This window comes from Muntiacus reevesi, chromosome 5 (assembly GCF_963930625.1).
Source record: "Muntiacus reevesi chromosome 5, mMunRee1.1, whole genome shotgun sequence".
NCBI classification, from domain to species: domain Eukaryota; kingdom Metazoa; phylum Chordata; class Mammalia; order Artiodactyla; family Cervidae; genus Muntiacus; species Muntiacus reevesi.
In genome coordinates, this window is record NC_089253.1 from 120,214,159 (window position 1) to 120,240,785 (window position 26,627).

The following is a 26,627-nucleotide window of genomic DNA, read 5'->3' on the forward strand; positions in this document are numbered from 1 at the left end:
GTCGCTCTATCAAGCTGAACAAGGCGTCGGGGGGCCCTTAGGAAACCTCTTTGGCCTCAACAGCGGCAACCCCGGCCTCCCTCCTAACGTCCTCCGCCTTTGGGACTAAGCGGGAAGCTCACGTTAGTGGCAGCCAAGGAGAGGGGCTGGCCGTGCCAGGACCGAAGAGGGAGGGGAGGGGAAGAAGCGCGTTTCGCCCACCCCACGCTCGGGCGGAGGGGCGGGGAGCCGCGCGTCCCGGCCGGGCCAGGCAGTGACTCGCGCTCTGCGCATCTCTCCGGGGTCGCCGCGGGAACGATGCTGGGCCGCAGGGGCGCGCGCGCGGGGCGCGGGATGGCGCGGGGCTGGACCGCGCTCTGCCTGCTGAGTCTGCTGCGTGAGTACCGGCCGCGCGCCCGGCCAGCTCGGCTGGTCTGGTCGGCGGGAAGGGTCGGCGCTCTCCCGGGGGCAGAGCGCGCCGGGTCGAGGAGATCGCGGAACCAGGGGGACCCCCCGCCCCGGGGACCCCCGCGCCCACGCCCACGCCCACTGCCGCAGCTCCTGACTTGCTGGGACTGAGGCCGCCCCTACAGAGCCCAGTGGGGACCGGCCCCTCACCTGGGAGTCGGTGGGGGTGGGACGCGACGGGAAGGGGACCCTCTGAGTGAAGCCCAGGTGTAAGCCGGGCGGTGCGCCCCAGGCCTCCGGGAGTCAGGCCGGAGACTCTTCTCTGAAATAAAGCGCTCTGGAGATGCCAAAGGTGCGCAGAGCGCAGAGCTGGAGCCAGAACTCGGGGAGAGGGGAGGAGAGAAGAAAAGGAAAGGAAAGGAAAAGTTTATAGCTGATGGTTGATTCGGAAAGCAAGCGGCGGCCAGAGCCGGTTGCTGGGAAGGGAGCGCTGGCACCCACCGACCACCTGGACGCGGGGAGCCAGAACTGGACCTTCAAGGAACGAAGCCCGCCTGCGACGAGACCCCGGGTCCGGGGTCCAGAGGCCGGGGAGGCAGGCGGAGTTAGGTGACACGGAGAGTTTGCAGTGAAGAAGAGTCCGTGAGGGTGCATTTAAGATGGGAAAGCTAGGTTAGGACTCCTTCTCTGGGCATCCACACCTGTTTACGTGGAGAGAAGGGTCGGGTGAATGGAATTTGTTCTGTACTCTGCCTTCCTCTCCCCACCACAACCGCTCACCCCGGCACAAATTCAAGCTCATTGCATTTGGGGGGTTTTCTTTCCCTGCCCTCTTCTCCGAGTTCTAACTAGTGGACAGACGTGCAGACTAGGGCTCACTCCTTTGCTTATCCAGGCAGGTCTGGATACTTCTTAAGCTCTTGCTGTCATTTCTGTTGAAAAGAAAAAAAAAAATGGTAGGCACGCAATCAATATTTATTTGTAATTGCTTTCATTTGGGGATAACACTCCGTATCATCTCATGGAGCTTAGACATTTAAATATTGTAAGTTATTCTCTTGTTAGCTCCAGGTTCTGCTTCCAGGCCTCCAGGGCTCCCAGTTCCCTAAACTGCATCCTAAAAGCCACCCAGCGTGGTCCCTCTGAGTGACCTGGGTCAGCCGGCCAGGCCTCTTCTGTTGTCTCCCTTTGGGCCCACCCAGTTGGAGAGAGACTCCAGGCTGGGGGAAGCTCTGTTAGGCTCTGGGTTGACTTGTTTGACGGACCCAGACATGCTGTTTGGGGCCGGGAAAAAAGCTGTTGCTCAGATGTTGAAGCCCTAGAATGCGGCATGGCCTTGGGGGCTGTCTGCACCTCACAACGGGCTGTGTTGACCGGCAGCTCGGATTCCTATCCGATGCTCCACGCTCCTTTGGCTTCACAGCTCATGATGACCTGGTCCCGGGCCGAGTGAGGCCCACCCTTTTCTTATTTCCTCAGCTGGCCAGTCTCAGTCTCGCCTTGGCCTGCAGCGGAGGGGATGGGAAAGCGATTTAACCTCTGCAGAACCCTGGGCAGACACACGGAGAATTGCAGCGTGTCCGCTTCGGGGATGAGCAGCGGGCCCTGGGTCCCTCCATTTTTATTTAATACCAGGAGTCATTTTCTGATATATTGTGGGGTAAATGAAATGAGTGACTATAGCTTGAAATGCTAACGAGGGGACATTGCAGAAATTCTGTGGTGTGGGTCCTGTGAACTTTAGGGAGCCACAGAAGGGAGGCCTGGAGTTTTCTCCTCTCGGAGCTTTGTTCTGGGAAGGTCGGATTTTGGTCCCTGTGAGAAGCTGTCCCGGGCTTGAACCGTCTCTGCTGGAGATGGGCCCTCTGCGCGGTGACCAGAGGCAGGCTGGAGTCTGACCTGAGTGTGTGCGTGGCCAGAGTCACAGCTCCGGCTGGGAGGAGAAGCCTTGCAGGCAATTAGGGAAGCCCACTTGTCAGGCCCAGGGTATCTGCTTCCTCCAAGCCCTCCAGGCCTGTCTTTCCTCTTGGTCCTGCGTGTCCCACCCCTTCACATTCCTCTTCTTCCTCTGGGTCCTTCGTGCCTGCTGACCCCACACCCATATCCTGTCTGGGGCTGTGTGTAAGAGGGGAAAAAAGAAAAGGGAAAAGAATTTTATCAGATATTTTCCGGAGGGGAGAGACTCCACCCTTGACTCGCTGCCACATGGAGACCTGGATGGAGCAGCCTTGGGACCTCTGACTAATTCCATGGTCCCCAGCGCTCCCCCTCCTAGGGCTGGCCCAGCTGGCATTGCCTTTGCAAACTGCAGGTTTCCCTCAGCATTCCTGCTTGACTGATAAAGGGAGCCTGGCCCTCTTTTTCTTATCCCTTTGGCTCCACCTCCTGGGCCTCTCTGTTCACTAGTTCTCATCTCCTTTGGAAGAGTCTTTGTCTTCCAAAGCTCAGGGCCAGAAAGCCCACACTGCAGCAGATACACTCAGGCCTAGCGTTCTTTCAAAGGCAAATCAAAAGGAGCAACAATTCCACTTCTTACCACCTCACTGCCCGATTCCCTTTAGTTCCTGGGCAGAAGGGCGCAGGCCTGAGTTCATGGTGGGGTGGTTACCTGGCTCCACCTTAAGGGTGCCTGGGTTTCCCTCTCACATTGACTTTGCTGGATGTCACTAAAGGGCCCGGAGTGTGGGGAACTGAAAATCCGAAGGTATGGAAAAGGAATAAAACACCACCCTCCAAAAGAAAATGCTCAGAGTTGCCAGGACAGAATTTCCATATTTTTCTGGGCTTTGACTTTCCTAATGAGAACATTCTCTTCCTTCCTCAGCTAAGAAATAAAAACACAGTGTCTACACTTTTTAGTCTCAAGGGCCCTCGACTTTGCTACGGAGAAAGATGCATGCGTCTTGGGAGAATGCGGTAGAAATGAGGAGGGATATATACCAGGGTGTGCGTCCCAGGGCATACACCCTGCAGCCTGCTAGAATGAATCACTTCCCTTTGGACATAAAGGAAAAGGCCTCTGGCTTCATTGGGAAGTCTGCTCCTGATTTAAGAGGGAAAAAAACGCAAAGAATCCACCCCTGCTATCTTCCTGGAGAGTACCTCTAGGTAGCCCGCTCCATTGTGTACGAAAATGCCTTAACGAGTCTTTGGTTGAGAAAACCTGGACCCTCGCACAAACCTTTGCTGGGCAGTGGCAGGCAGGAAGTTGAATTGCTGAGTGTGATAAAATCAAGTGGAACTTTGTATTTGATGAACCCAAGAGACAAAAGGCTAAAGGACTCCAAGCCCAGGAAAGCATGAAAAGAGGAGGGAAGCGCCTGGAGCAGTAGGGGGACGGTAGTGAGTGGAGGGTGGAAAAGACCTGACTGGGAACATTCCTTATGGTGTGGCCCGGCTGTTTAGCGCGGGAATGTCTAGTATTTCAGTGCTATGCTGTTGTCTCCTCTGGGGTGTGCTGTGATCTCCCTGCATGATCTGAAATCTTCAGGCAATTCACACTGGCCTTGTAGCACTGAGTGTTGCTCTGGGTAGGGGGAATAAAGGAATGGGTATTTGGCGAGCCCACGGTACACCAGTGAGAACGAGAACTCCTGCAGTTGAGCACAGAGCTATAAATCGGGGGTTCCTGGAAATGATGGACAGGGAGGAAGAGGTGACCGGGACAAACGCAGGCCCCCTGAGAGAGCTCACGATATTAGGGTTCCCCAGGAAGTGGACGGGGTCCAAGACGTGCTATTTGAATATTAAAGGGGAGCCTCCGAACCCCGGGAACACTCAGACCACAGACTCTCGGTTTACACTCACACCTCAACCTAGCCTCTGTAGCATAGGAAGGCATCAGCCTAGAACTTTGATCTAGTTACACATGACCCAAACCCGCCAAGACCCATAGCATGGAGGCTTCCTGAATGCTCCCAGGAACACGAGTACCTTGTTATCTCCCAAAGTCATTTGTTCTATTAAAGAAAAATCTTATGATTATTAGCTTTTTTTTTTTTTTTTGGTATTGCAGTGGAATTAGCCTTTCTGTAACTTCTAGTCATTGATTGCAATTCTGTTCCTTGAACTCTCATAGAATTACTCTGATCTTTCTTCAGGACAATCCTTAACAACCTTTCTAGTCTGCCCCATGAGATTACAAATTCCTTGAGGACAGGGATTTATTTAAATTCTAGTGACACTAACACCTAACAGTAGAAAGGTGTTCATTTGTACTCCCCACAGTGCTGAGTCTGATTCTCTGCACATCACTTGTTCTTTGGAAAATTAAGAATGAATGAATAAGTGAAATGAATCTTGAAGAAGATTGTTTATTCTCTCCCCTCAAATTCTTCCTGTCTGGATTAAAGATCACTGAATTTTTTTTTTTTTTGCCTATAAGGGGCCAGAGAGTAAATATTTTAGGCTCTGGAGTACATATGTGGTCTCTGACACATAGTCTACATTGTTTTATTTTACAACACTCTAAACCTGTAGAAGCCATTCTTAGCTCACTGGCCAAACAGCACACAACCCGCGGGTCAGATTTGGTCCACCAGCACCAAGCACCAACCATTGATCTATCTGGAATAATACTAAGCCCTCAACCATGTGACTTGGTTTCTAGAACTTTCCTAATTCTGATTATCCTCTCAAGGACATTCCCTTAATTAAGTACATGTCCTCTTATAGCATTGAATGAGATGGTTCTATCAATACAGAGAAGTGGTCAGTATGAACACGCCTGATGCAGTTGCCATTCAACCCAAGTGCCTATCTCGAACTCAGAAAGGATTGTGTTCAGTGCCTTGAGTTAAAAATAAACAAGTCTAAAAGATGGTTCCAGCAGTCAGGAAATCTGCAATGTAACTGAGGTGACAAGACCTACACTCAGGAAACAGTGTATATGATCTTCTGCCAGATAAGTTATTCAGATATATGTCTTAACGTCTCCTAGAAGCAGGAGAATATCCTATGTCATAAAGATAATCACTGTTTCTGGAGCACTTAGCAGACAGGCAATTGCTTTACACCCCCTATCTCCTTTATTTCTCCAAAAAGCAAGGAGGAAGGGGCTATTTGTATCTCCATTTTGCAGAGGAGGTGTAGAAAGGTGAAAAGGCTTTCAATGGTCATAAAGCTAGAACTTGGAAGAGGAACCTTTCAACACAGTCCAAGTACAGAGTCCGAGCTCTCTGTTCTGGGGCTCTCCTATCTTCCCATCAACCATCAACACAGGCTGTGGGCTCCCAGCAGAGGCCAGCTTGTTCCTTCTTCCCAGCTCTGTATCTAAGATAGCCAAGATCTCCTCCAGGAAACTGCTCTCAGGTCAGGTGCTAGAACCTGAAAGGATGGGCAGGATGGGGCTGACTGGCTAGGAGATCAGAAAACAGCACCAGCAAAAAAACAAAAACAAAAAACAGCACCACTACAGCTCAGAGGGCCTGTGAAATACAAGACCAAATAATGGGGAAAAAAACATCTCCTAAAGCACAGGAATTTAGTAATTTAGGCAGCAGAGCTTTCTGGATCTCTGAAGATTTGTAAACACCCTTTAAAGTTCAAGAGAATTTTCAATATATTAATTGTAGGTAGAAATCTTTTAAAAACCTATTACATACGTTTCTGCTTTCTCAGTGTATTAGGGGCAAGGGGGCTTTAACCTTCAGACTTAGATGTATCCGGAAAATAGTTTGGTTATGGTGTAACTCAATGGCATTGTTAATTCTTGTTGTTGTTCAGCCGATAAGTCATGAACGACTCTTTGCAACCCCATGGACTGCAGCTGGCCAGGCTTCCCTGTCCTTCACTATCTCCTGGAGTTTGCTCAGATTCATGCGCACTGAGTGTGAATACTTATGAAAGTGTGTATTTTTTATTTACTCTGACCACAAGTGGTTCCAGACTAGTGTGGGTTTTAATACTTGTGTCTGGTTTTAATTTATTGCTGTTTATTCTTTTTCGCCTTGTTGTTTGCTTCTAGGAGTCCCTTACTAATTTTTAGCTTTGACTAGGATAGCAGATGAAGACGTTTGTTAGAATTCTGTGTCAGACAAGACTAATTGCCTCTGAAATAAGTACCTCTAAGTTAAATGCATGACGTTTACAACATAAATTTCGTGACACCTCTTTGGCTTCTTGGAATCCTCATGTCTCTGACTGCCGGATCCCTTGTCTCCTTTCATCTCAAGTTCATGGGCTGAGATCAAGTAGGGCAGGTAGGGGCAAACAGGGTGCTTCAGGAGACACAGTGAATACAGATGGAGTGAGAGGTGAACAGCAGAAGATAGGTGTTCATTCAAGTTTAACTTGTGGCATGATGCTCTGTTGGGTTGGGTAAGAGCTGTTCCTCCAGTTTCTAGAGCGAAATGGGGTGGAGACTTCATTGACCATCTTTTGGATCTGGCTGGGAGGCTGCTATGACTTCCATACACAGTTGGGGATGAGAAGCTCGGATAAAGAAAGATCCGCCTTGGGTGGTCTAACGCCATGGGCATGTTGTGGAAGACAGGATTAACACAGACCTGTGCTCAGTCTTGATGCTTTTCACTGCGTTCCTCCAAGACCCATCTCTTCATGGGAGCACTAGAGAGGGAGCCCCAGAGACTATGAAAGCAAGAGCCGCCCTCACCGACAGTCTCCCGGCGCAGCGCCTAGGTCAGGATCGCCCCCAGGGCCCCGCCTTGCCTTCTTGCCTTCCCTCTTTGTCCTGTCTCTCAAGGGTCTCACGGGCTTCCCCACTCCGCCTGGACTCGGGATGTGAACCCGCGGTTAGGGTTCCCTGCTCCTTTGCAGACAGCTCCTGCAACCTGTTCCGCCGTTCCTGGCGGGGGGAGGGCATGGGAGGAGGCAGCCTCAGCCGGGAGCCTGACCCTGAGCTCAGGAGCTGGCCGGGTGCAGGGTTGCCTCGCTCCTCTGGAGCAGCCACCTCCGCGCAGAGCGGCCAGTGGGTCTCTCCTCACATCTGGAAAAGTTCAAAACTGTTTGTCTGGGTGAAGGAGGCCCCGGGGGAGGGGGTTCAAAAGCATGACGTAACCTCAGCCAGGCCCAGATTTCGTTGGGGAGAGGAGAGGGCTGGGCCAGGCCGGGCCAGATGGGATTCCCGAGAATCGGTGTCCTGGAGGGAAGAAGAAACCAGAAGAAACCAGGGTGGGCGGGAGGAGGGATGCCAGGGGGAACGCCCGCGGTGCCTTGGAATGGGAACCCTGGGAGGACGGTCCTTCAGTTCAGTGTCCAGATGCTCCCACCACCTGCCCCCTGCACTGAACTTAGACCTTCAGGTCAGACTGCTGAGAGGGACTTGTTCAGTCACTCAGTGGTGGCCGACTCTTTGCGACCCCATGGACTGCAGCACGCCAGGCTTCCCTGTCCTTCACCGTCTCCCGGAGCTTGCTCAAACTCATGTTCATGCAGTCGGGGATGCCATCCAACTGTCTCGTCCTCTGTGGTCCCCTGGGAAAGATAAAAAGCAGCAGAAGAAGGGGATGACAGAGGACGAGGGGGACTGATTTAAAGACAAAACCACTGGGTCTGCTTCCCCATCTATTTTATTCTGAGAAATTCATTCCTCCCACCCCCAACCCCAGCCAGTCAGAAGCCCATCCTTTTCTCTCCAAAGTGTGGAAGATGCATCCTGATCCTTAGCAGTTTGGACTCCCTGACCCTCTTGCTGCTTCTACTCAAGAGTCAGCTAAGCCTTGGGGACACCGTAACTCCCTGCATGAATGACAGCGTTGCCCCTTGGCTAAAACCTCAGTGACCCAGGTTCTTATCTCTGGAATGGAAATAGTAATACCACGTGTTCCTCCTCCTCTTGCGCCCCATCATTTTCAGAGAGGTGCTTTGTACTCAGCATGAGTACCAGCCTACCTGCAGCAGGCTGGGAAGAGAGGTGGATGACGGAGAGTGAGACTTGACACCACCTTTGGGGGAAAATTCATTGCCTTGAAACCATTGCCTAACTGCTGCCTTGAGGCTGCGCCAAAGAAGAGGTGTTCTTCTGCACTGCGTTTACCTGGAAACATCTGAAAAATACAGACTCAGATCTCAATCAGAAAAGTTAGAGACAAGCTTTAGGGTGCCCTGGGACCCCGGGGGGCCTTTCCTTGAGGATAGTATTGCTGGGTGTGAGCTCTGGATACCAAGCCTCCCTCTAATTTTTTCTAGGGCTCAAGCTAAGAATACAGTGGAGGCCCATATCCCATATATTATATGTCCAAATTCTTCAAGTTATAAATCAGGCCAATGAACTGGTAAATAAAATATCTTCTATCTTCTTAAAAATGTAACTTCATGGCCACCTGGAAGGCCAGATTTGAATTTAAGACTCTCAGAGCGTTTGGGTTCAGTGTCACAGGGGGGCTTAGCGGGAAGAGATGGTCGCCGGCCTTTGCCCACCCTCATCTCTTCTTCTTACCCAGGGCTCTGGTCCATACTGTAAGGGACCGTGCGTGCAGGCAAGGGACACCCCACCCACACGCTTGAGCTCTCGCATTTTCCCTGCACACTGGCTACCCTTGAGCTTGGAGAACATTCCCTGGAGCTGCAGTTCACCCTTGGAAGGTTGGACCAGGAGAAGAGGGCCATGCAGGTCCTCCAGTAAGCAAAGAGCCATTTGGGCAAGAAGTTCTAGGACTTCTGGTCCCAACACATGATCTAGAAGAGAGGATACACCTCCGTTGGCCCCATGGACTGCTCATGTTCTGGGAACAGGGAGGGTCCTTCCTGGACCTAAGGATGGCCCTGCTGGGTACCATAGGAAACATGGGAGGGTTAGGAACCTGCAGGAAAATTTCAGAGAATAACTAGTTCTAGAAACATTATGCTATAGCATTTGTTATCTCGTTGATTTCCCCAACAATGCAAGTAAGAAAAGACCCTCATCTAGAAATTGGTACACACACACATTAAATTACTGAATTCTTGGCAGAGCCAGAACCCAGCTGTCTGTCCCCACGGTGCTTGATGAGAAACCAAGTCATATGCTCTCTAGTCCATCGGCTAGATTCCTAGGTCAGAGTTTCCCAAAAGAAATCTTGAGCTTGTGAGCCACAGTTCCTCAATTAAAAAAAAAAAGAATAGATTTTAAGGCCCTGAGGGAAAGAATGAAAGGATTTGGGTAATGGGGCAATCTAGGAAGGAAAGAAGATTTTTTAAAGGATTGCATAGAGCTGGTGTGAATCTAGTGGTTATTCTGAGTTAATAAATTGAATGGAGAGAAGGATACATTCAAAAGGAAATAGAGGTGCGTCTTTTCCCACATTTTAGCTCTTGGCAGTATTTATTCAGGTGTAACTTGAAATGTTTCTATTTTACTTAGCCTATTATGAGCATTGCCTCATATTCTCATGCTGCTATAACTGTAGCATATTTTCATTTGCAGTGATTATGGTATCCTGAGTGCATATAACATCTACCCTATTGTAATTCATTTAGTTGCTTGCAACTTTTCCCTCCTATAAATAATACTATGCTAGATACTGGTGCGTGTGAACTTTTCTTTCTCTCTTCCCTTGGGAAAAAATCTAGTGGCAGATTCGTCAGCTGACCAGGAGGGTGTCGTTGTTCTGCTCTGTTGCCAGGGGATGTTCTAGATGGATTCTGCCTGATGTCAAGAAACTGAATCATGTGATGCCGTGAGTCATCAGGATGATCTGGACTCTGAAATGTCTTCTCGCTTTCTCTATAGCTTCTATGGAATTCACAGATATGAACATGACTACTAATGCCACAGTGCCACTCAGCCCAGGAGTATCTTCACCTGTCCCTACATCCACATCCAGCTGGATAAGTGTGAGCTCAAGTACTTTTAGGAGCACCAGCCTCTACAGTGTCTCCCAGGACAGCAATGGGACCACACCCGCCACCTCAGGTAAAGAGTTCTCGTCTCGAGCCCCCAGAAGGATGCTGCTGGCCCCTGGGCAAAGCTTTAGGATATTTGCAAACCACCCCTGCCCTCTATGTCCCCCCACAGATAAAAACATACAAGCTCCTTTGAATAATAGCTTGAATATCACGCTTAGGGAACCCTGAAGTATGTTCTAGACAGTTCTTCCTGTCTAGAAGAACTGCAGTCAACGTCTGCGCTGCTTGTTGTGATCAGTAATTCTTGTACTCCTGAGTCCAGCTTAGTGATAAAACAAGAGTCTATGATCTTTTCTAAGTGAAGCAAGCAGGGTACAGATTCAAATTGGGGGCCTTTGGTGTCTCTAAGGTAGACCAGTTTCCAGTTCAGTTTCAGCGTCTTGGAGGGCATTTCTAATACATTCTAGATTAGAGCTGTGGTTCCAACAGCTGACTGGAAATGAGTTGCCAAGGGTTAGGATATGAAGTAACTTTTAACTCCCCAGATTCCCTTTTCTGGGTTGAAGTCCGAGCCTATGTGAATGAACTGACAAGTGTTTGTGTGTTTGTCTGTGTGTTTATGCCATTGTGCGTGTGTTCACACTAGTGTCTTGGTCAGTTCCAGCGTCTACAGTCAATTTCACGTCTACCTCTGAGATCCTCCCAGTCTCTGGAACCGTGAACTCTTCTGTCCCATCAGAAACCTCTTTAGCCACCACAGTGTCTTCTACCCTCATCAGTTTTGCAACTTCAGAGGCGACTTTGCAGCCCAGCACGTTTCCTGGAAATATTTCGGATTCCGTGTATAACAGTACCAGCCCTGTGACTTCTTCCATGAAAACCTCTCCATCATTTTCTCCTACCCAAAGTATCATCAAGGTGGGTGAATTGGGCTAAAAATGACAGATTTCCCCCTCACTTCATATGTATGCAAGCTCTCTCCCCTCCCCTTAACCCCTGCTTCTCCAAACCAGTGAATTTTCATCATGTAGGAATTCACGGGAGAAATACGCAGCTTAAATATTGCTGAAAGGGAGAGAAAGGGAAGGAAAAGGGTAGGGTTTGGTGGCAAGACTGGTCTGTGCCATGGGTATAGTGTTTCTAGAAAGTAGAGTGTAAAGAGGATTCTCAGAAATCCATCCAGTCCTCGACGGTTCTTTCTTATACCTCTTGGTCTAGTCTTGGACCAAGGTACCGCTTCCCTTTGGGCATATTTGGAAACTATCTTGCACTTAATGGTGCTGCTTTTCCCAAAATGTTTAGGGCGAATACTGTTTCCTCTCTGTGAGAGGGTTTGGTGGTATGCCAGGGTGCAGAGGCAGTGAGGAGCTAAGAAGACGAGGGGTGTTGAGCTAAACCTGCCTTGTTCAGTCTTGGGGCTTGTGGCTATCAACAGCTTTCAGCAGAAAGAGTAAAAATGTGAGGGCGTGGAGCCTGCCAGCAGGCATGGGAGACCTGCCTGGGTTCTGTGCTGAAGGGAGCCAGAATAGAAATCTGGAGAGTCCCAGGGCCCAAGAGGAAAATGAGTGTCACCAGAGTCTGCCTGGCCACCTGATTATCTGTTCCCCTGCAAGTGTGTAATTCACTGGAGGGAAAAACAGCTCCAAGGGGAAAGATCCTACCCTCTTGCATTTCTGCACCATCCAAGCCAATGTTTACCAAGATTGCAAATAGCTACTTGCCTGCAAGCCCAGGCTAGTAACTAAAGTTTTGACTATCTGATGTGTTAAGAAGTGAGGTGAAAGAAGAGTGTGTCTTATAACTTTCTAGTCTCCTAACAACATGTTTAAATTTCCTTTTTTTAAAAGCCTCTTTAAAAAGTAGCTCATAGAAATCAAACCAGAAAAGAGGTGGGGAAGAAATGATGCTGATTTGTTTACTTTTTTTTTTTAATACAGAATGAAATAAAATGTTCCAGAGTCAAAGAAGTGAAATTGACCCACAGCATCTGCCTGAAGCTAAATGAGACCTCCAGCTGTGTAAGTCAACCCCCCCTGCCCAGTCTATCCCCTCCTACTCCTCCCGAAATTACTTCTGAACCTCCTTGAGGTTAGTCTTGGAAGGACCGAGTTGGGTGGAGGCAGGGCAGTTTAACATGGACAGGCTGCTTTGAATACTGAGCTTTGGATTTAAGGGAGTAAGAGGCCCCATCTGGTGGACAAAGAAGGCAAAGATGATTTTATTTAAATTTACTTTTCCCGTTCCTCTATTGTACTGTATAGGCTTCTCAGGTGACTCAGTGGTTCAGAATCTGCCTGCCAGTGCAGGTGACATGGGTTCCATCGCTGAGTCGGGAAGATTCCCCTGGAGGAGGAAATGGCAACCCACTCCAGTATTCTGGTCTGGAAAATCCCATGGACAGAGGAGCCTGGCTGGCTACAGTCCATAGGGTTGCAAATAGTTGGATATGACTGAGCACGCACACGTGCATATTGTAATATATAGTCTGATTTAGGTTTGCTTTTATGTGAAGAAAGTCCTTCAGGAAATATAAACTAGTCACCCAAAAAATCAATTTATTTATCATTATTTTCATATAACACTTTAATACAGAAAGAATTTTTTGCTGTAAATGCTTCATTCTCCATATGACCAGTTCCCCTAACATTTATTATTTACTCAGCGATTCTCTCCTTTATTGACTCGGGTTCTCCCTTTAGTTTGTATTAAGTTTTTATGTGCCCTGTGCTGTGCTTAGTCATTCAGTCGTGTGCGACTCTTTGCGACCCCATGGACTGTAGCCAGCCAGGCTCTTCTGTTCATGGGGATTCTCCAGGCAAGAATACTGGAGTGGGTTGCTTGCCCTTCTTCAGGGGATCTTCCCAACCCAGGGATGGAACCCAGGTCTCCCACACTGCAGGATTCTTTACTGCCTGAACCAGCAGGGAAGCCCAAGAATACTGGAGTGGGTAGCCTATCCCTTCTCCAGGGGATCTTCCCGACACAGGAGTTGAACTGGGTCTCCTGCACTGGAGGTGGATTCTTTACCAGCTGAGCTACCAGGGAAGCCCTTATACTTTTATACATCAACAGTTTCAATATCTAGCCAAGCAGGTCTTTGCTATACAAAGACCTGTGTATAAGGAATTTTTCATCTATTTTTAAGAAAAATTTTAGAAACAACAAGTCAAAAAACCCCACAAGACCATTAAATTTTTAATTGGAACCGTTCTGAAATCTTACCATTTTTTCTTCCTGATTTTCCTCTGGTATTGTCCTGTGTCTTTTTATTTTTCTAATTTTTAAAATGTTTTCTCCTATAAGTTTTATGGATTTCTTAAGATTTGTTTATTATATAGATTTTCCATGATATATTCCAGTTGATTGTTTCTTGTATATTAGAAAGTTCATTGAGTTTTTTATATTTATCTTGGGTCTAGCCATTTTCTTTAACATGCTTATTAATTCCAGGAGTTTTTTAAAATGGTTATTTTTCATTTTTAAGGTAAACCATAACGCCATTTCTCATACCATGTTGGTTTTCTCTTTCTGTTTAGTAGTTACGCCTCTTCTTTCAGTTTCAGGCCTCATTTCGTGGCAGACTGTACAGCGTTGTGTTAATTTTTGATGATGATAGCAGGTCTCCTTGCTTTGTTTCAATAAATCCAGTTTCCTGACAGCAACAATTTCCTGGATGAAAGATGGGATGATAGGAAAAGTGATATTTACTCACAGAAAAAAGCGTTTTCTTACAAGTTGGGAACCCATTTAAGGGAACCATATATATGACATGTGACAAGCATGTATTGGAAAGAGTCTGGGTAAATACTGTACTCTGTAGAGGGTGTTACATTACTTATTTTTGTCTAATTTGCCTATTGGTATCTTGTGGTTATCAGCTGGGTCATTCTGACTCACAGGTCTTCTAAAATAATACCTAAGAAAACTATTTAACTTACAGTTTTAAAAAACAACAGAAATTTGAAAGACAGAGGTTCAGGCAATGGGAATAGCTAAGTGCAACTTGTAAAGTAGTTAAGCGTGAATGTACGGTGTGGACACGTTAAGATTCTGTGTTTCTGATGCTGACTTTCAACTCATTTAAAAAACATTTTTTTTTTTTTTTGCCCAACAGTTTGCTAATTATGGACAAGAAAAATGATCATCTTCTCTCTCTCTCTTTCTGTATTATCTTGGCTGAGCACTTATTTTCCTGTGCATCGCAGTGGTCTGTGCCAGAATACTAATTCTTCGTACAAACGATTTAGAGCTAATCGCACACGATTTATTCTAAATGTCTGTCCACTGCTCTTCAAAGTTCACATTTAATGAGGGTCATCCTGCAAGATAAGTGCCAGAAACTCACTGCTACTCCAGAAATAACTGCTTTTACTGTGCTGCAGTCTCTCTCTCTGTCTGAGGCCTTTACTGTCTAACCCACTTTGTGCACAGCTGAAAAGATCCACACTCTACTGTAATTTGGGAAGAATCTGCGAGTAGGGATGTGGAAAGATAGTAATTCCTCCAATATCCTAAAGAAGGCTTCTGCGCTGCCCGTGATCAGTCAACTCGATAGCAGCACCTATGCACTCGATAGCAGCACCTATGCAGTGCTGGTTTTTGTTTTTTTTTTTCCTTTTCCTTCCACCACTGTTGACCCCTCTGTCTTCCTGGGGTTTCCTCTTCCCCAGCCCTCAAGTAGCATTGCCTCCGGTTTTCCTCAGTCAGAAATCATTCTCCCAGAATTTGGGGCCACAGCTCCTGTTTCCGATTCCTTTTCCGTGAGTCCTACCGCATGCTTCTCTGATAATCAGCCTCTCCCCCAAAGTGGTGTGGTGCCTCTTGATTTTCCTTAGGTTGCTTTTGTACCTTGGGCGTCTGAGGGCCTTATGGCCCTGGTTCTCAGCGAGGGGAAACTCAGGCCTAATGAGAAGCATGAAGGACATGGGTCCCCCTAACATCACACCCTCGAGCACTTATGTACTGCTGTCCTGCTCTTCCATCTAATGTGTTCCCGTAACAGAAACAGGCATTGTTCCCAGCTCTGCAGACGCTCATTTCACACCGACAGTAAGGATCCAGCCTGTTAGCTCTTGCTGTGGGATTACTGGGCCTGCCTTCTGTACACGCGTTCTCTAGACATTTCTATCCCAGCTACTCTCCTTTTGCTGCGGGGCTTCACCTCTAGATAGAGGTCACCTATGTCGGCCAGAGGACGGTAATCCCATCCTCTTGTCAAGCAGCTGTTACTACATCTCAGAAGCCTCGTTAGCAGAACGTATCACCCACGTCTGACGTTCATTCTCTCTGCTGCAGCGTCAGGTTAATTTACTCTTTGGTGGTTGTGGTTTCCCACAGTTTCCAGAATGTAAGCTTACTTTATTCTCTAGTGTGTGTGTGTGTGTGTGTGAGTGAGTTGCTCAGTCATGTCTGACTCTTTGTGACCCTGTGGACTGGGGGCTGCCAGGCTCCTCTGTCCATGGAATTTCCCAGGCAAGAATACTGGAGTGGGTTGCTTCCCCACCCAGGGATCGAACCTAGGTCTCCCACATTGCAGATAGACTCTTTACCGTCTTCTTTATCAGTTGAGCTACTAGGGAAGCCCTTATTCTTATTTCATATCTATTGATCCAGGGGAATCTACCAAGGAATCATTTTAATGGTGGTAAAATATACATAACATGAAATTTACCATTTTAAGTGTGCAGTTCAGTACTGTTGAGTCCATTCACCTTGCTGTATGATTAATGTTTAGAAGTCTTTTCGCCTTCCAGAACTGAACTCTCCACCCATTAAACAACTTCCCTTCCCCCCCTCCTTCTCCCTGATAACCACTATTCTTTCTCTCTATATGAATTTGATTATTCTAAGTACCTCTTATGAGTAAAATCATATAGTATTTATCTTTTTGTGACTGATACATAATCACTTAGTCTAATGTCCTCAAGGATCATCTATGATGTAGCATGTGTCAGAATTTTCTTTTTTAAGGCTGAATAATATTCTATTGTGTGTTCATATCCAATTTTATTCATTCATTCACCTATGAACATTTGGGTTGCTTCCCCCTTTTGGCTTATTGTTAATAATACTGTTATGAACATGTTTGCTCAGATATCTCAACACTCTTATTTCTTTTGCTATATCTCCAGTAATTGAGTTGCTGGATCATATGGTAACTCTATTTTTAATATTTTGAGGAATCACCATACTCTTTTCCGTAACAGCTGCACCATTTTATGTTCTCACCAATGGGACACAGAAGTTCCAGTTTCTCCTCAACCCCACCAACACTCATTATGTTCGATTTTTTGATAGTAGCCATCTGATTGGATGTGAGGTGCACTTGACTGCCATTTCCTAATGATTAATAATGCTGAGCATCCTTTCACGTGCTTACTAACCATTTGTGTATCTTCTCTGGAGAAATCTCTATTCAAGTCCTTTGCCCTCCAATTTGTCTTTCAGAACTGCCTTTCTTTAGAACCACATATATTTATAGGCAGAGATGATATTTACTCAGCTAGCTCACACCCCCCCTTGCTCTGTCACATTTACTTCATTGGAGGCAGGCTGCCTCCAGATAATGTCCCCCAGCCCGTGTCTTCCTTGCCTTCTGCTCAAACACTAAAGGTCAGTTTCCATGCAGAAAAAATAACTTGCAGATTGGGGACTGACGAAGACAGTGTGTCTTCTGGAAAGAACCTGAGATCTGGGACACCCTAACTTTTGCTGCCCACTTGTGTGACTTGTAACGGGTGCTTTAATTATTCCAGTCTCTATATGAAAAGAGGTGTTTCAGCTGCATTGTCAAGCTCACACCAAAGTCGATAAAATACTGAGAGAGCGGGAGGAAGGGAGAGAGAGAGGTGACTGATCTTAGAGCCTTAACATTGGGTAATATCTTAAAGTTTAGAAAAATGCCTGTCCCTTTCTCCCCCTACTCCAATATTTAACATGCTTCTTTAACATGCTGAGAGTCTTTGCAAAGTGTGAGAATGTTACTTTAGAAAACTTAAGTGGTTTGATGATGATGATGATTGTTTTTATAAAATATCATGTGCTAGCCAATGCAGTTAGGGGTCCACCAGTCTGATTCCCACGAGCAACGTGGTGAGGCCGTGGCTTCCTCCTGCGCACTCTCCCATGATGCCTGCCTGCAGCCTCTCTTGGGGGAGGATGTTTATTTCAAGCATCCGGAGGCGCATTGTGCTTTGTTCAGGATCCACCTGCTTCTGTCCAGGCCCAAACACAATTCACTGATGCTGTTGGATTCCAGAGTAGGAGGGAGGCTGGCTGGACACTGTTATTCCCCTGAATCGAGTCCAAGAAACTAAACAAGGGGCGGAGGGCCCCTGTGTGGAAGTCAAACCACTTGGGACCTTAAGACGAAGAACAGCTTACTGAGTTCTTGTCTCTCTGGCACTGTGCTCTGTGCAGTCTGGGTTCACAATTGTTTAATGTGCACCCACTTCCCTCCCCCTACTAAGAAGCCTAGCAATCTAGTCACAGAGAAATGATAATAGCAGTAAGGCAGAATGTGATTCAACATCGACGTGTGGATTCTAGACGATGTGGCCTGGGAGGTGTTGCTTCGGGACAGCTGCCATTTAACCCGTGCCCACTTGGTTCCAAGTGCCTTGTCGGACGCTCTTCCCAGAGCAGCCCTCCAGTCCCCACCGCTGCTGAGTCTTCAGCTGAGCAGCCTCACTCTCAGATGAGTTGTACGACTTGCAAAGAACCTAGTAAATAGCAGAGCAAGGACGGATACCCAGTCTGCTGGAAGACAGGGACTGGCTTCTTTGAGGAGGTGAGGTGGAATCCAGTCTTGAAGGATGAAATTCCAAGGGGCAAGGCCATGTGCTTCATTCCCCGGGCAACCCGTATTGCGAAGGCCGCCGGCTTATACGTGCCTGGGCTTCCTCTGGGTGGCACCCACACTCCCAAGGCCCTTCCCCAGCTTCTCCTGCATACATTCTATCCATTCTGTGAGGCCTATTTTGAGATGTTTCTGATAACCCCGAAGCAGGTGCATGCTTGCTTACCACGTGACTAGCTCTGTCAACTCTGAAGTCTCTTTGTGCCTCAGTTTCTTCATCTACAAAATGGGGAGAAGAATAGTCTCATAGAGTTGTGTGAAACCTATATGAGTTAGTATACAGAAAGCACTTAGAACCAGCGTCTGAGACTTAGGAAGCGGTGTCTATCTTCATGGCCGTGAGTACACACCAACAGCTCTGACCGTGTGGAGTTCATTGCTAGCCCCACTCCACACACAGACCACACACACGACGCACGCACAGAGGGATTCACGCAGTCCTGATCACCATCGGAACAGCTGAGTCTGATCGAGGCAGAGCTTCTTAGGACTCAGCACACTGAGGAGGTGCCTCCTTGTTAGGCTTGTTTAAGATTGTGCAGGAGCCCCATTCCCCTGCCTCTCTTGGGAACAAGACACATGTCAGCCCGAGACAGCTGGGAAGCCCAGAGCCATCCAGGCAGGGAATTCCCTCCTCCTCGTCCAGAAGGTGTTCGTGGGGCAGCAGGACAAGTCCAAGGGGACGCGGGCCCAGAGAGGAAGGAGACTGCTGATCACATGCAGTGCGGTGCCCAGACTCCCCACAGCGAACGCTGCTGTGAGGAGCTCCTATCCTGGGACTTCCCTGGAGACCTGCCTCAGCAGAAGGAGCCGTGGCCTGAGGACCCATCTCTCTGTAACCTTGGCTCCTGGGGACCTTCTGAGGTTCCCACTGGACTCCTCTCTTCTGTGATCCGGAGGTTAGCTCACCCTGCTGTCTGGCCTCCCCAAAGCCTTGAATTCCAGCTGGCAGAAGAAAGCTGGGACGTGAGGCCAATCTTGACCTTGCCTTGTGCGGGAGCAGAGGAGCCTGGGTTTTACTGCCTTGGGCCACAGCAATAGGAAAATACCCAGGCTGCTTGCCAAGCTGGGAGGGCCCTGTGGCCTTGCCCCTGGAGCAGCGCCGCTCCGCAAACAGGAAGCTTTCTCCTCCACAGAGGCTCAGCTCTGATGCCCCTCACACGCCCCAGCAGTTTTCCCCTCACAGGAAAGCTGTCAGAGCTGCTCAGGCATTTCCTCCTCCGCCATCTGCCATCCGGACAAAGGAGAGAGTCTTGGTTTTGATTCCTTTTCTGGGTAGAGCAGGCCACTCCCTTCAGAGGCTGCTGGAATAAATCCTAGAAGACCGAGCAGGGGGAACAGCCAGGACTTCTAATTCATCCCTTTCCTGGGACTTGTCAGAAGAATTGTCAGAGTCTGTCTCCTGAGTCTGAGTGCCTGACTCCCGTGGACCAGTCAGTCAGCAACCTGTCCACCTCATGTAAAACTGGGTTCCGTGTCTCTAGTGGGGACAGGGAATGGAAGACTAGACAAGAGCCCCACTTGAATTTGAGCCATGCTGTCTGTGAGACCCCTTGGAGACTAAGAGGGAAGGGACGAGGATCTATGGTCATAAATTTGTTGCATCTATAGTCATAAATTTGTTCTCTACTCCTCACCTCCCTTGGGTTTTCTGTCAATATTTGGGCCTCTTATAACCTTGAAACAGAGGGTTTTATCTTCATTTGTATTGCACTGTTAATATTTTGTGTTATTGGTGATTTCTTTTGAACTTAATTTGGATAGTGTATGTTTACATGGGCAATCCTTCAATAAGGGAATAGTTCCTAAATTTGTTCTCTGACATTGTAGAGCACCAGCTAAGACCACCTTTTGGTCTTGGAAAATTTTGGAGTTTTTTGTTTTTTTTTTCTTATAATGTTTTTGCACATATGAAGTTTGCAAGATTTTTTTTTCCACTTGGAATTTTAGGGGGAAGAAAAGGATTATTTTTGTTTTGAGGGTAACAGTGTGACTTTAATCCGAATTATTGCCTGAGCCCCCAGATACAGTGCAAAGGATACCAGCAAGCTCGTCTCCTGCTCACCACTTTTCTCTGTTGTCCCAGGAGGAGTTTAAGAAGAACAATGAAGAGAAGCTGACCCGAGTCCTGTGTCAGGAGGAACAGGCCGAGGTGTGCTCCTTACTCCTGGCCCAGTCTGAGGTGAAGCCTCAGTGCCTGCTGTTGGTCCTGGCCAACAGTACAGGTAAGGGACAGGTCTGTGCTGAGGCCGAGAGGGGGACGGGCTGAGGTTAGAGGATGCTGGATAGAAACCAGGCGTCCTAGCTCAAGGGCACAGCTGCGGGGGAGCTGGGCTATGCTGAGTTTGGGAAAGACCTTCCTCAGATCTACCCTCACCATCAGAACATCTTCTAGAACAGTGCAGGATGAGCTGTTCCAGCTTCTAGATTCAGCATACTCCATTTCTCATTCCAGAATATTCCAGCAAGATGAAACTTCTGAATAGGCACCAGTCTGACCTGAGAGAGGTAAGTTCTCAGAGATGAGGGGTCTCAGGGGAGAAAGTAATCATATTCCCCAGACCTACCCTTCCTCCCTCTCCACCCTTCTCCGAGAGTCTTCGCCCTTCTATCTTTGGAACAAAATTTTACAGTTCAACTTAATGAAGAGATACCAGTCTTAAGTCCTGTTTAGAAAATCCCTGAGGTCTATGTCTCCTTGGGTCTATTCAGTGTTGAGTCACACAGAGGGGTCTAGCATGGGCTGGGCTCCTCTTCTAGAACCCACGTTCCACAAGTGGAAGGCTCTCTTTTTTCTATGTCTTCTCTTCAAGATGGGCATCCAGAGCTTCTCTGAAGAAGATGTCAGCAGCCACCAGAGCTATTCCCGGAAGACCTTGATTGCACTGCTCCTCTCGGGGATCCTGCTGGCCGTCTTGATCACCACGTGCTATTTCCTGATGAACCGCCGCAGCTGGAGCCCAACAGGAGAAAGGCTGGTCAGTTCTGGGCTCCAGGGCAAAGAAAATGAGGAAGCTAGGTCTCCTGGGGAGGTCCGTGAATGTCACAGAAGGGGAGGAGAAATAGCAGGAATGTGTGTGCACGCACATCACTGCATGCGTGGATGAGTCAAAACAATACATAATAGACTCGGGAGGGGGGCATGACCTGAGGCCCTGCTCCCCACCCCCATGGTAACATGGTTTGTGTCCTCGATTTATTGTTTTCCCTGGGATAGTTTAGCTGGGTACAAACCAGAAGAGGCAGCTAAAGCAGCCACTTCTCTGCAAGCATATTCAAGGCCCACGGTACCCAGCGTCTCACAAGAAGGGGGCGTGTGGAAGGAAACTCGACTCTTGAAGTGGGCTAGAGGAGGGTGGACAAGGCCAGGGCTTGCCTGTTGGTCTCTGGCCCCTTTACCTCCTCTGGGGAGGTTATTCCACCCCGGGGACGGGCCGGTTTCTGGTGCGAGTTGGCTCTCGAGCTGCCGTGGCACGGTGAGGTGCCTCTCCTCTGTGCTTTCTCCTCCAGGAGCTGGAACCCTGAGCGCGCTTCAGGAAGAAAGGAGCCTGCACTTTCAGCTGCAGCGCCCTCCCCCCTGCCTCTGCCTCTCCTCTGCCCCCTACCCCTCCTCTTGCTCCCATGCTGGCGAGGTAATGCTCCTTTATTTATACACCATCCAGGGCGAAGACCCTTATTACGTGGAGAACAGTGGAGGCCAGGGCTATAGCTCAGGCCCTGAGGCCTCCCCCGAGGCTCAGGGAAAGGCCATTGTGAATCGCGGGGCTCAGGAGAATGGCACCGGCCAGGCCACCTCCAGAAACGGGCATTCAGCGAGACAGCGAGTGGTGGCTGATACCGAACTGTGACGTGGCCGGGGAGGGGCGCGGCCGGGTGGGATCCGGGGAGGAGCCCCTCCCTGGGTCTGAGTGCTCTCGGCCTCTGCGCTGGAGCAGCACCCCTCACCGCCTACCCTTTCCCACTGCACACACCCGCGAGGCCGTCCTCGGAGCCCCGCCCTGTACCAGGCCAAGGGGTCTTCCTGCCCTCGACGCATTCAGCTCCCTGCACCCACCTCCGGGCTGCTCTGAGGAAAGGTGTGATGTGCACAGCCAAGATGCAGAGAAGCTCCTCCAGGGGGTGGGGGGTGGGATGGTCTTGCAGCTTCCATGCGGGGGCCCCTTTCCTCCCCTTCCTCTCTCATTATAGGAACTCCCAGAGGAAAGCAGGGGCTTTTCTGGGCTGTGATTTCGTCCCAGGAGGTGTTACCTTTTCCTGTTTCTTCCTTGTATTTTTTCTTGCTCTACTTTAGGAACACCAAAGCAATCCCTCACACTTGCCCCTTTGTACAGAAAATCATGCTGTCTTAACCCATCTCTGTTATCCCCCACTGAGGCACTGAGCATTAGCTCATCAGTTCCCCTCTTGCTCTCTAAGTTCCCCGAGCTCCAAGGTAAACCACCCCCCACCACCACGCCCACCTCTGTGGACCGAGGCCTGTGCAGCTTTTCTGGCTGAGCCTGGAACCAGACTCCCAAGTTTTAGAACAACCTCCAGAGTCTGTGTGTTTGGAGGACCTGGTAGGCATACATGTGGACACATGTTCCCACTCAAAGGGCAGAGGGGTGAGGGCACACAGCTTGGTCCCCGTCCCTGCAGGGCCACACAGAGCCTCTGCTTGGGCTGCTGTTTCTGCCAGCAGGTCAGAGTGGACAGGACCATGGGACCAGATCTCTGAGCCAGGCCTCTTGACCCATGCGCTTCAAAGGAAGCCTTTTGCTCTGAGGCTAGGTTCTGACTTTCACCTCTGTCTTGACGGCCTCCTCCCGTCTCTCCCTGACTCCTGGGTTGAGCTGTGGCCTCAGTCTCCCAGCAGACTCCTTTCTATCTCTGTCTCCCCAACCCTGAACCCTTTCACCGCTCTGCACCCCATGCAGTCAGGGCCCCAGGACATCTCCAGAGGACCCTCACCACAAGCCACCTTTTCTGCAGGTGACCCAGGTCCTCGTTTGTTGTTTTTTCTTTTTCCAGAAGGGTGAAAAGGGATCCTGATTTCAGTGACAGTTGGAAATAGAACTTTCCAGAGATAGGAAGATGGGGTGGATTTTTTGTTTTGTCTATGTAAATAATGTAACTAAAGTGATACTGAAACTCATCTGTTCTGTGTTCTGTGCCAGCTGGGTGTGTCTGAAGACCAGAGCAGAGGTCTCCCCATGAGACCTAAGGGGACCATGTGGGGACGTGGGGGGAGGGGCTGACCATCTCAGGGTACCAACCAGGATGCTGCCTTTCATCTGGGCCTACTGACTGCTCCCCTCTCTGGTGGGGAGACAGGAATGCTCTCAGGGAAGCTGATGCTCCTAGTTGCAAAAAGAAAAGCAGAGAGAATGCTGACGACTTAGAGCCACGCCCTTCGTGAACACCTTCTGAGAAGAGGCACATATGCAAAAGAGGCCAGGCCATGGGGAGGAACCAGGGCCTGTGACCCCTCAGCTGTCACACCATCCCTGCCCCCAGCTGCGGGCACGTCTCTCTGAGAGATCTGGCTGCCAGCCCCTGAAGGGGGTGGTTTCCACCTCTGCATTAAGACAGCAGCCTAACTGCAACACTGTCCGTAAGCCCCCACCACCCGCAGACCCAGACACCCCCGACTCCACCCAAGCCCATAGGAAGTGGGGGAAGGGGAGCTGTCGGACACTGAGGACCTTTGGGAAAGGCTCCCAGTTGTGTCAACAATGGCAGCGGCGGTTGGGGCCAAACAAAGGATCCTTCCAGGCTTATCTGGCCCAGGCCAGACCTTTCCCCTCAGCAGCGCACCCCCCACCACTTCCCCCTCGCTTTTCTCCCACTGCTCTAACCAGACGTTCCTCCCCAGGACTCGGGGAGGCAAACGGAGGACGTGTTGAGGTTTCCCTAGAAGGTGACGGCTGGGGGTTGGAGAAAGGGAAGTCAGTTAATCAGAAACGTCAGGCTGGCCTCTGTCTGGTGACACAGCCTGCCCTGGGTGTGACTGGAGGGGAGTGAGGCCAGGTGACACCGGACAGGGTACAGACTCCCGGGAAACCGGGAGGAGGAAAGGCAGCTGCGTCTTTGAAACCCCTACAGCCTCAGGCTCAGTTCAGTTCAGTCGCTCAGTCGTGTCCGACTCTCTGCGACCCCATGAACCGCAGCACGCCAGGCCCCCCTGCCCATCACCAACTCCCGGAGTCCACCCAAACCCACGTCCACTGAGTCAGTGATGCCATCCAGCCATCTCATCCTCTGTTGTCCCCTTCTCCCCCCGCCCTCAATCTTTCCCAGCATTAGGGTCTTTTCCAATGAGTCAGCTCTTTGCATGAGGTGGCCAAAGATTGGAGTTTCAGCTTCAGCATCAGTTCTTCCAGTGAACACCCAGGATTTATCTCCTTTAGGATGGACTGGTTGGATCTCCTTGCAGTCCAAGGGATTCTCAGGAGTCTTCTCCAACACCACAGTTCAAAAGCATCAATTCTTCTGCGCTCAGCTTTCTTCACAGTCCAACTCTCACATCCACACCACTGGAAAAACCACAGCCTTGACTAGATGGACTTCGTTGGCAAAGTAGTGTCTCTGCTTTTCAATATGCTGTCAGCCTCGGGCTCAGCAACCTGTAACAGTGCATTGCCCTGACTTTGTCAGAATGTGTAGGCTTTGGGAGCAAGGTGTGTGTGTGTGTGTGTGTGTGTGTGTGTGTGTGCACGCGCGCGTGTGTGTGTGTGTTTAGGGGACAGCGTGCCGTGGTAACTAGTTCTTCTTGATGCTGGACAGCTTGCCCTGACGGACTCTGCTTTCTAGAAAAATCAGAATCCGCCCACCCCCCACCCCCCACGCTTTGCTTTGAGCATCTCGGTGTGGCAATAGCTCCACCTGCTGGCCACGCTGAGCTCCTACCGCTCAATGGGCTTCAGTTCGGTCGCTCAGTCGCTCAGCCGCGTCCTACTCTTCGCGACCCCATGAACCGCACCACCCAGGCCTCCCAGTCCATCACCAACTCCCGGAGTCCACCCAAACTCATGTCCATTGAGTCGATGATGCCATCCAGCCATCTCATCCTCTGTCGTCCCCTTCTCCTCCTGCCCTCAATCTTTCCCAGCATCAGGGTCTTTTCCAATGAGTCGGCTCTTTGCATCAGATGGCCAAAGGATTGGAGGTTCAGCTTCAACATCAGTCCTTCCAATGAACAGTCCTACGGCTCAGTTTGGTTCAATTGCCTCCATGTTGGGTTTCTCTCCCCTGCAGCCCGGCCCTTCAGACAGCCTAATCCAGAGAATTCCACACCTGAAGCTCTTTTAATTATAGACAGTGACGACTGGAAGGCATTTCAAAGATATTTTCAAGTCGACAACCTATGGCATAGTTACAAACTCAGGCCCTGAGAGGGGAGGTAGCTTGCCCAAATCACCTGGAATTCAGAAGTCCTGAATCCAAAGCTTTCCCCACTCTTCCGCTGGGACCTCAGGGTTCCTGCAGTTGGATGTCCTGAAGCTGGTGAGGGCAGGGTCAGGATAGGTCTGGGGCTTCATGTCTGGGCATTTCCTCAGGGGGCGCTCTCCCAGGTCTGAGCAGCCAAGCAAGTCCCCAGGCCTTGGTTCCCTCTGCTCTGCCTGCAGTCAGCCCTGGAGAATTCACCCTGGACTGTTACCTAGTTCACTGTGGAAAATGGACCTAGACGTATCTTCTGCTAGATTTTCATTTCATGGATAAAGAGGACTGTCCCCTAAGTCTGGATATGTGTGTTGGTGACAGGGTGGCCCCGTGGTTTTTCCCTTGAAAACGCTTTATAATAATGCAGAATAATTACATATAGAAATAAACTGCACAGTAAAGTTAATGTGCACCCCCAAACCATTCCTCTTCCTCAGCCCATGGAAAAATTGTCTTCCACAAATCCAGAAAGGCTGGGCCCACTGGACTGCAGTGATGGGATCAAGAATGGTCACAGCTGGGAGCACGGCGATAATAGTGGCGGTAGGGAGACAGGTGGAATTCAAAAGGATGTTTTGAAGGTAGAGTAGGTAGGACTTGCTCCATCATTTATTCCTTCAAATGATAATAACAATAATCATTCAATCATTTATTGAATACTGACTGTATCAAAATTTAAATAGTGTGTTTTTGGTTTAGTAGCCACAGAACCCCTATGCAGTAGGTACCACGATCTCAGAAAAAGAAATGGAAACTCCCTGAGAGTAACAAGGACTAGGCTAGGGACTCGGTGGCAGAGGCAAAAATGAACAAGATGTGAGTCTGAACTCACGGATCTTTTTTGGCCACGCGGTGCCGCCTACTGGCAGGATCCTAGGCCCCCACCTGGGATCAAACCCGCACACCCCAGCCTGCAGTGGAAGCATGGAGTCTTAACAGCTGGACTGACAGGGAGTCCCAAACCCACAGAGTTTTAAATCTTGGGGGCAAACACAAGTGCATTCAAACAAACAAATAAAAGCAAAGACAGAACTTCCCTGGTGGTCCGGTGATTAAGAATCCGCCTGCCAATGCCGGGCGACGCGGTTTCAATTGTGACCCAGGAAGATTCCTCGTGCCACGGGGCAACTAAGCCCACACGCAGAAACTACTGAGCCGGGGTCTAGGGTCCGTG

At 49.4% G+C, this 26,627-nt stretch overlaps 1 protein-coding gene across 3 annotated transcripts; it reads left to right on the top strand.

Annotated features, from left to right (window-relative positions):
• Nucleotides 1–201: 201 nt before the first annotated feature.
• On the top strand, nucleotides 202–23,165 carry CD34 (CD34 molecule). Of its 3 annotated transcripts, none has more exons than XM_065936296.1 (8): nucleotides 202–376; nucleotides 10,058–10,240; nucleotides 10,838–11,091; nucleotides 12,111–12,191; nucleotides 20,118–20,256; nucleotides 20,487–20,539; nucleotides 20,845–21,009; nucleotides 21,694–23,165. In XM_065936296.1, the coding sequence occupies exons 1-8, from the start codon at nucleotides 298–300 to the stop codon at nucleotides 21,877–21,879; spliced, it is 1,140 nt and encodes a 379-aa protein (XP_065792368.1). In that variant the 5' UTR covers nucleotides 202–297; the 3' UTR covers nucleotides 21,880–23,165. The 3 variants fall into 3 exon arrangements, with proteins under 3 accessions (XP_065792368.1, XP_065792369.1, XP_065792367.1); XM_065936297.1 differs by having other exon boundaries at nucleotides 203–376; nucleotides 10,832–11,091; nucleotides 21,542–21,836; XM_065936295.1 differs by having other exon boundaries at nucleotides 204–376; nucleotides 10,832–11,091.
• Nucleotides 23,166–26,627: the final 3,462 nt, after the last annotated feature.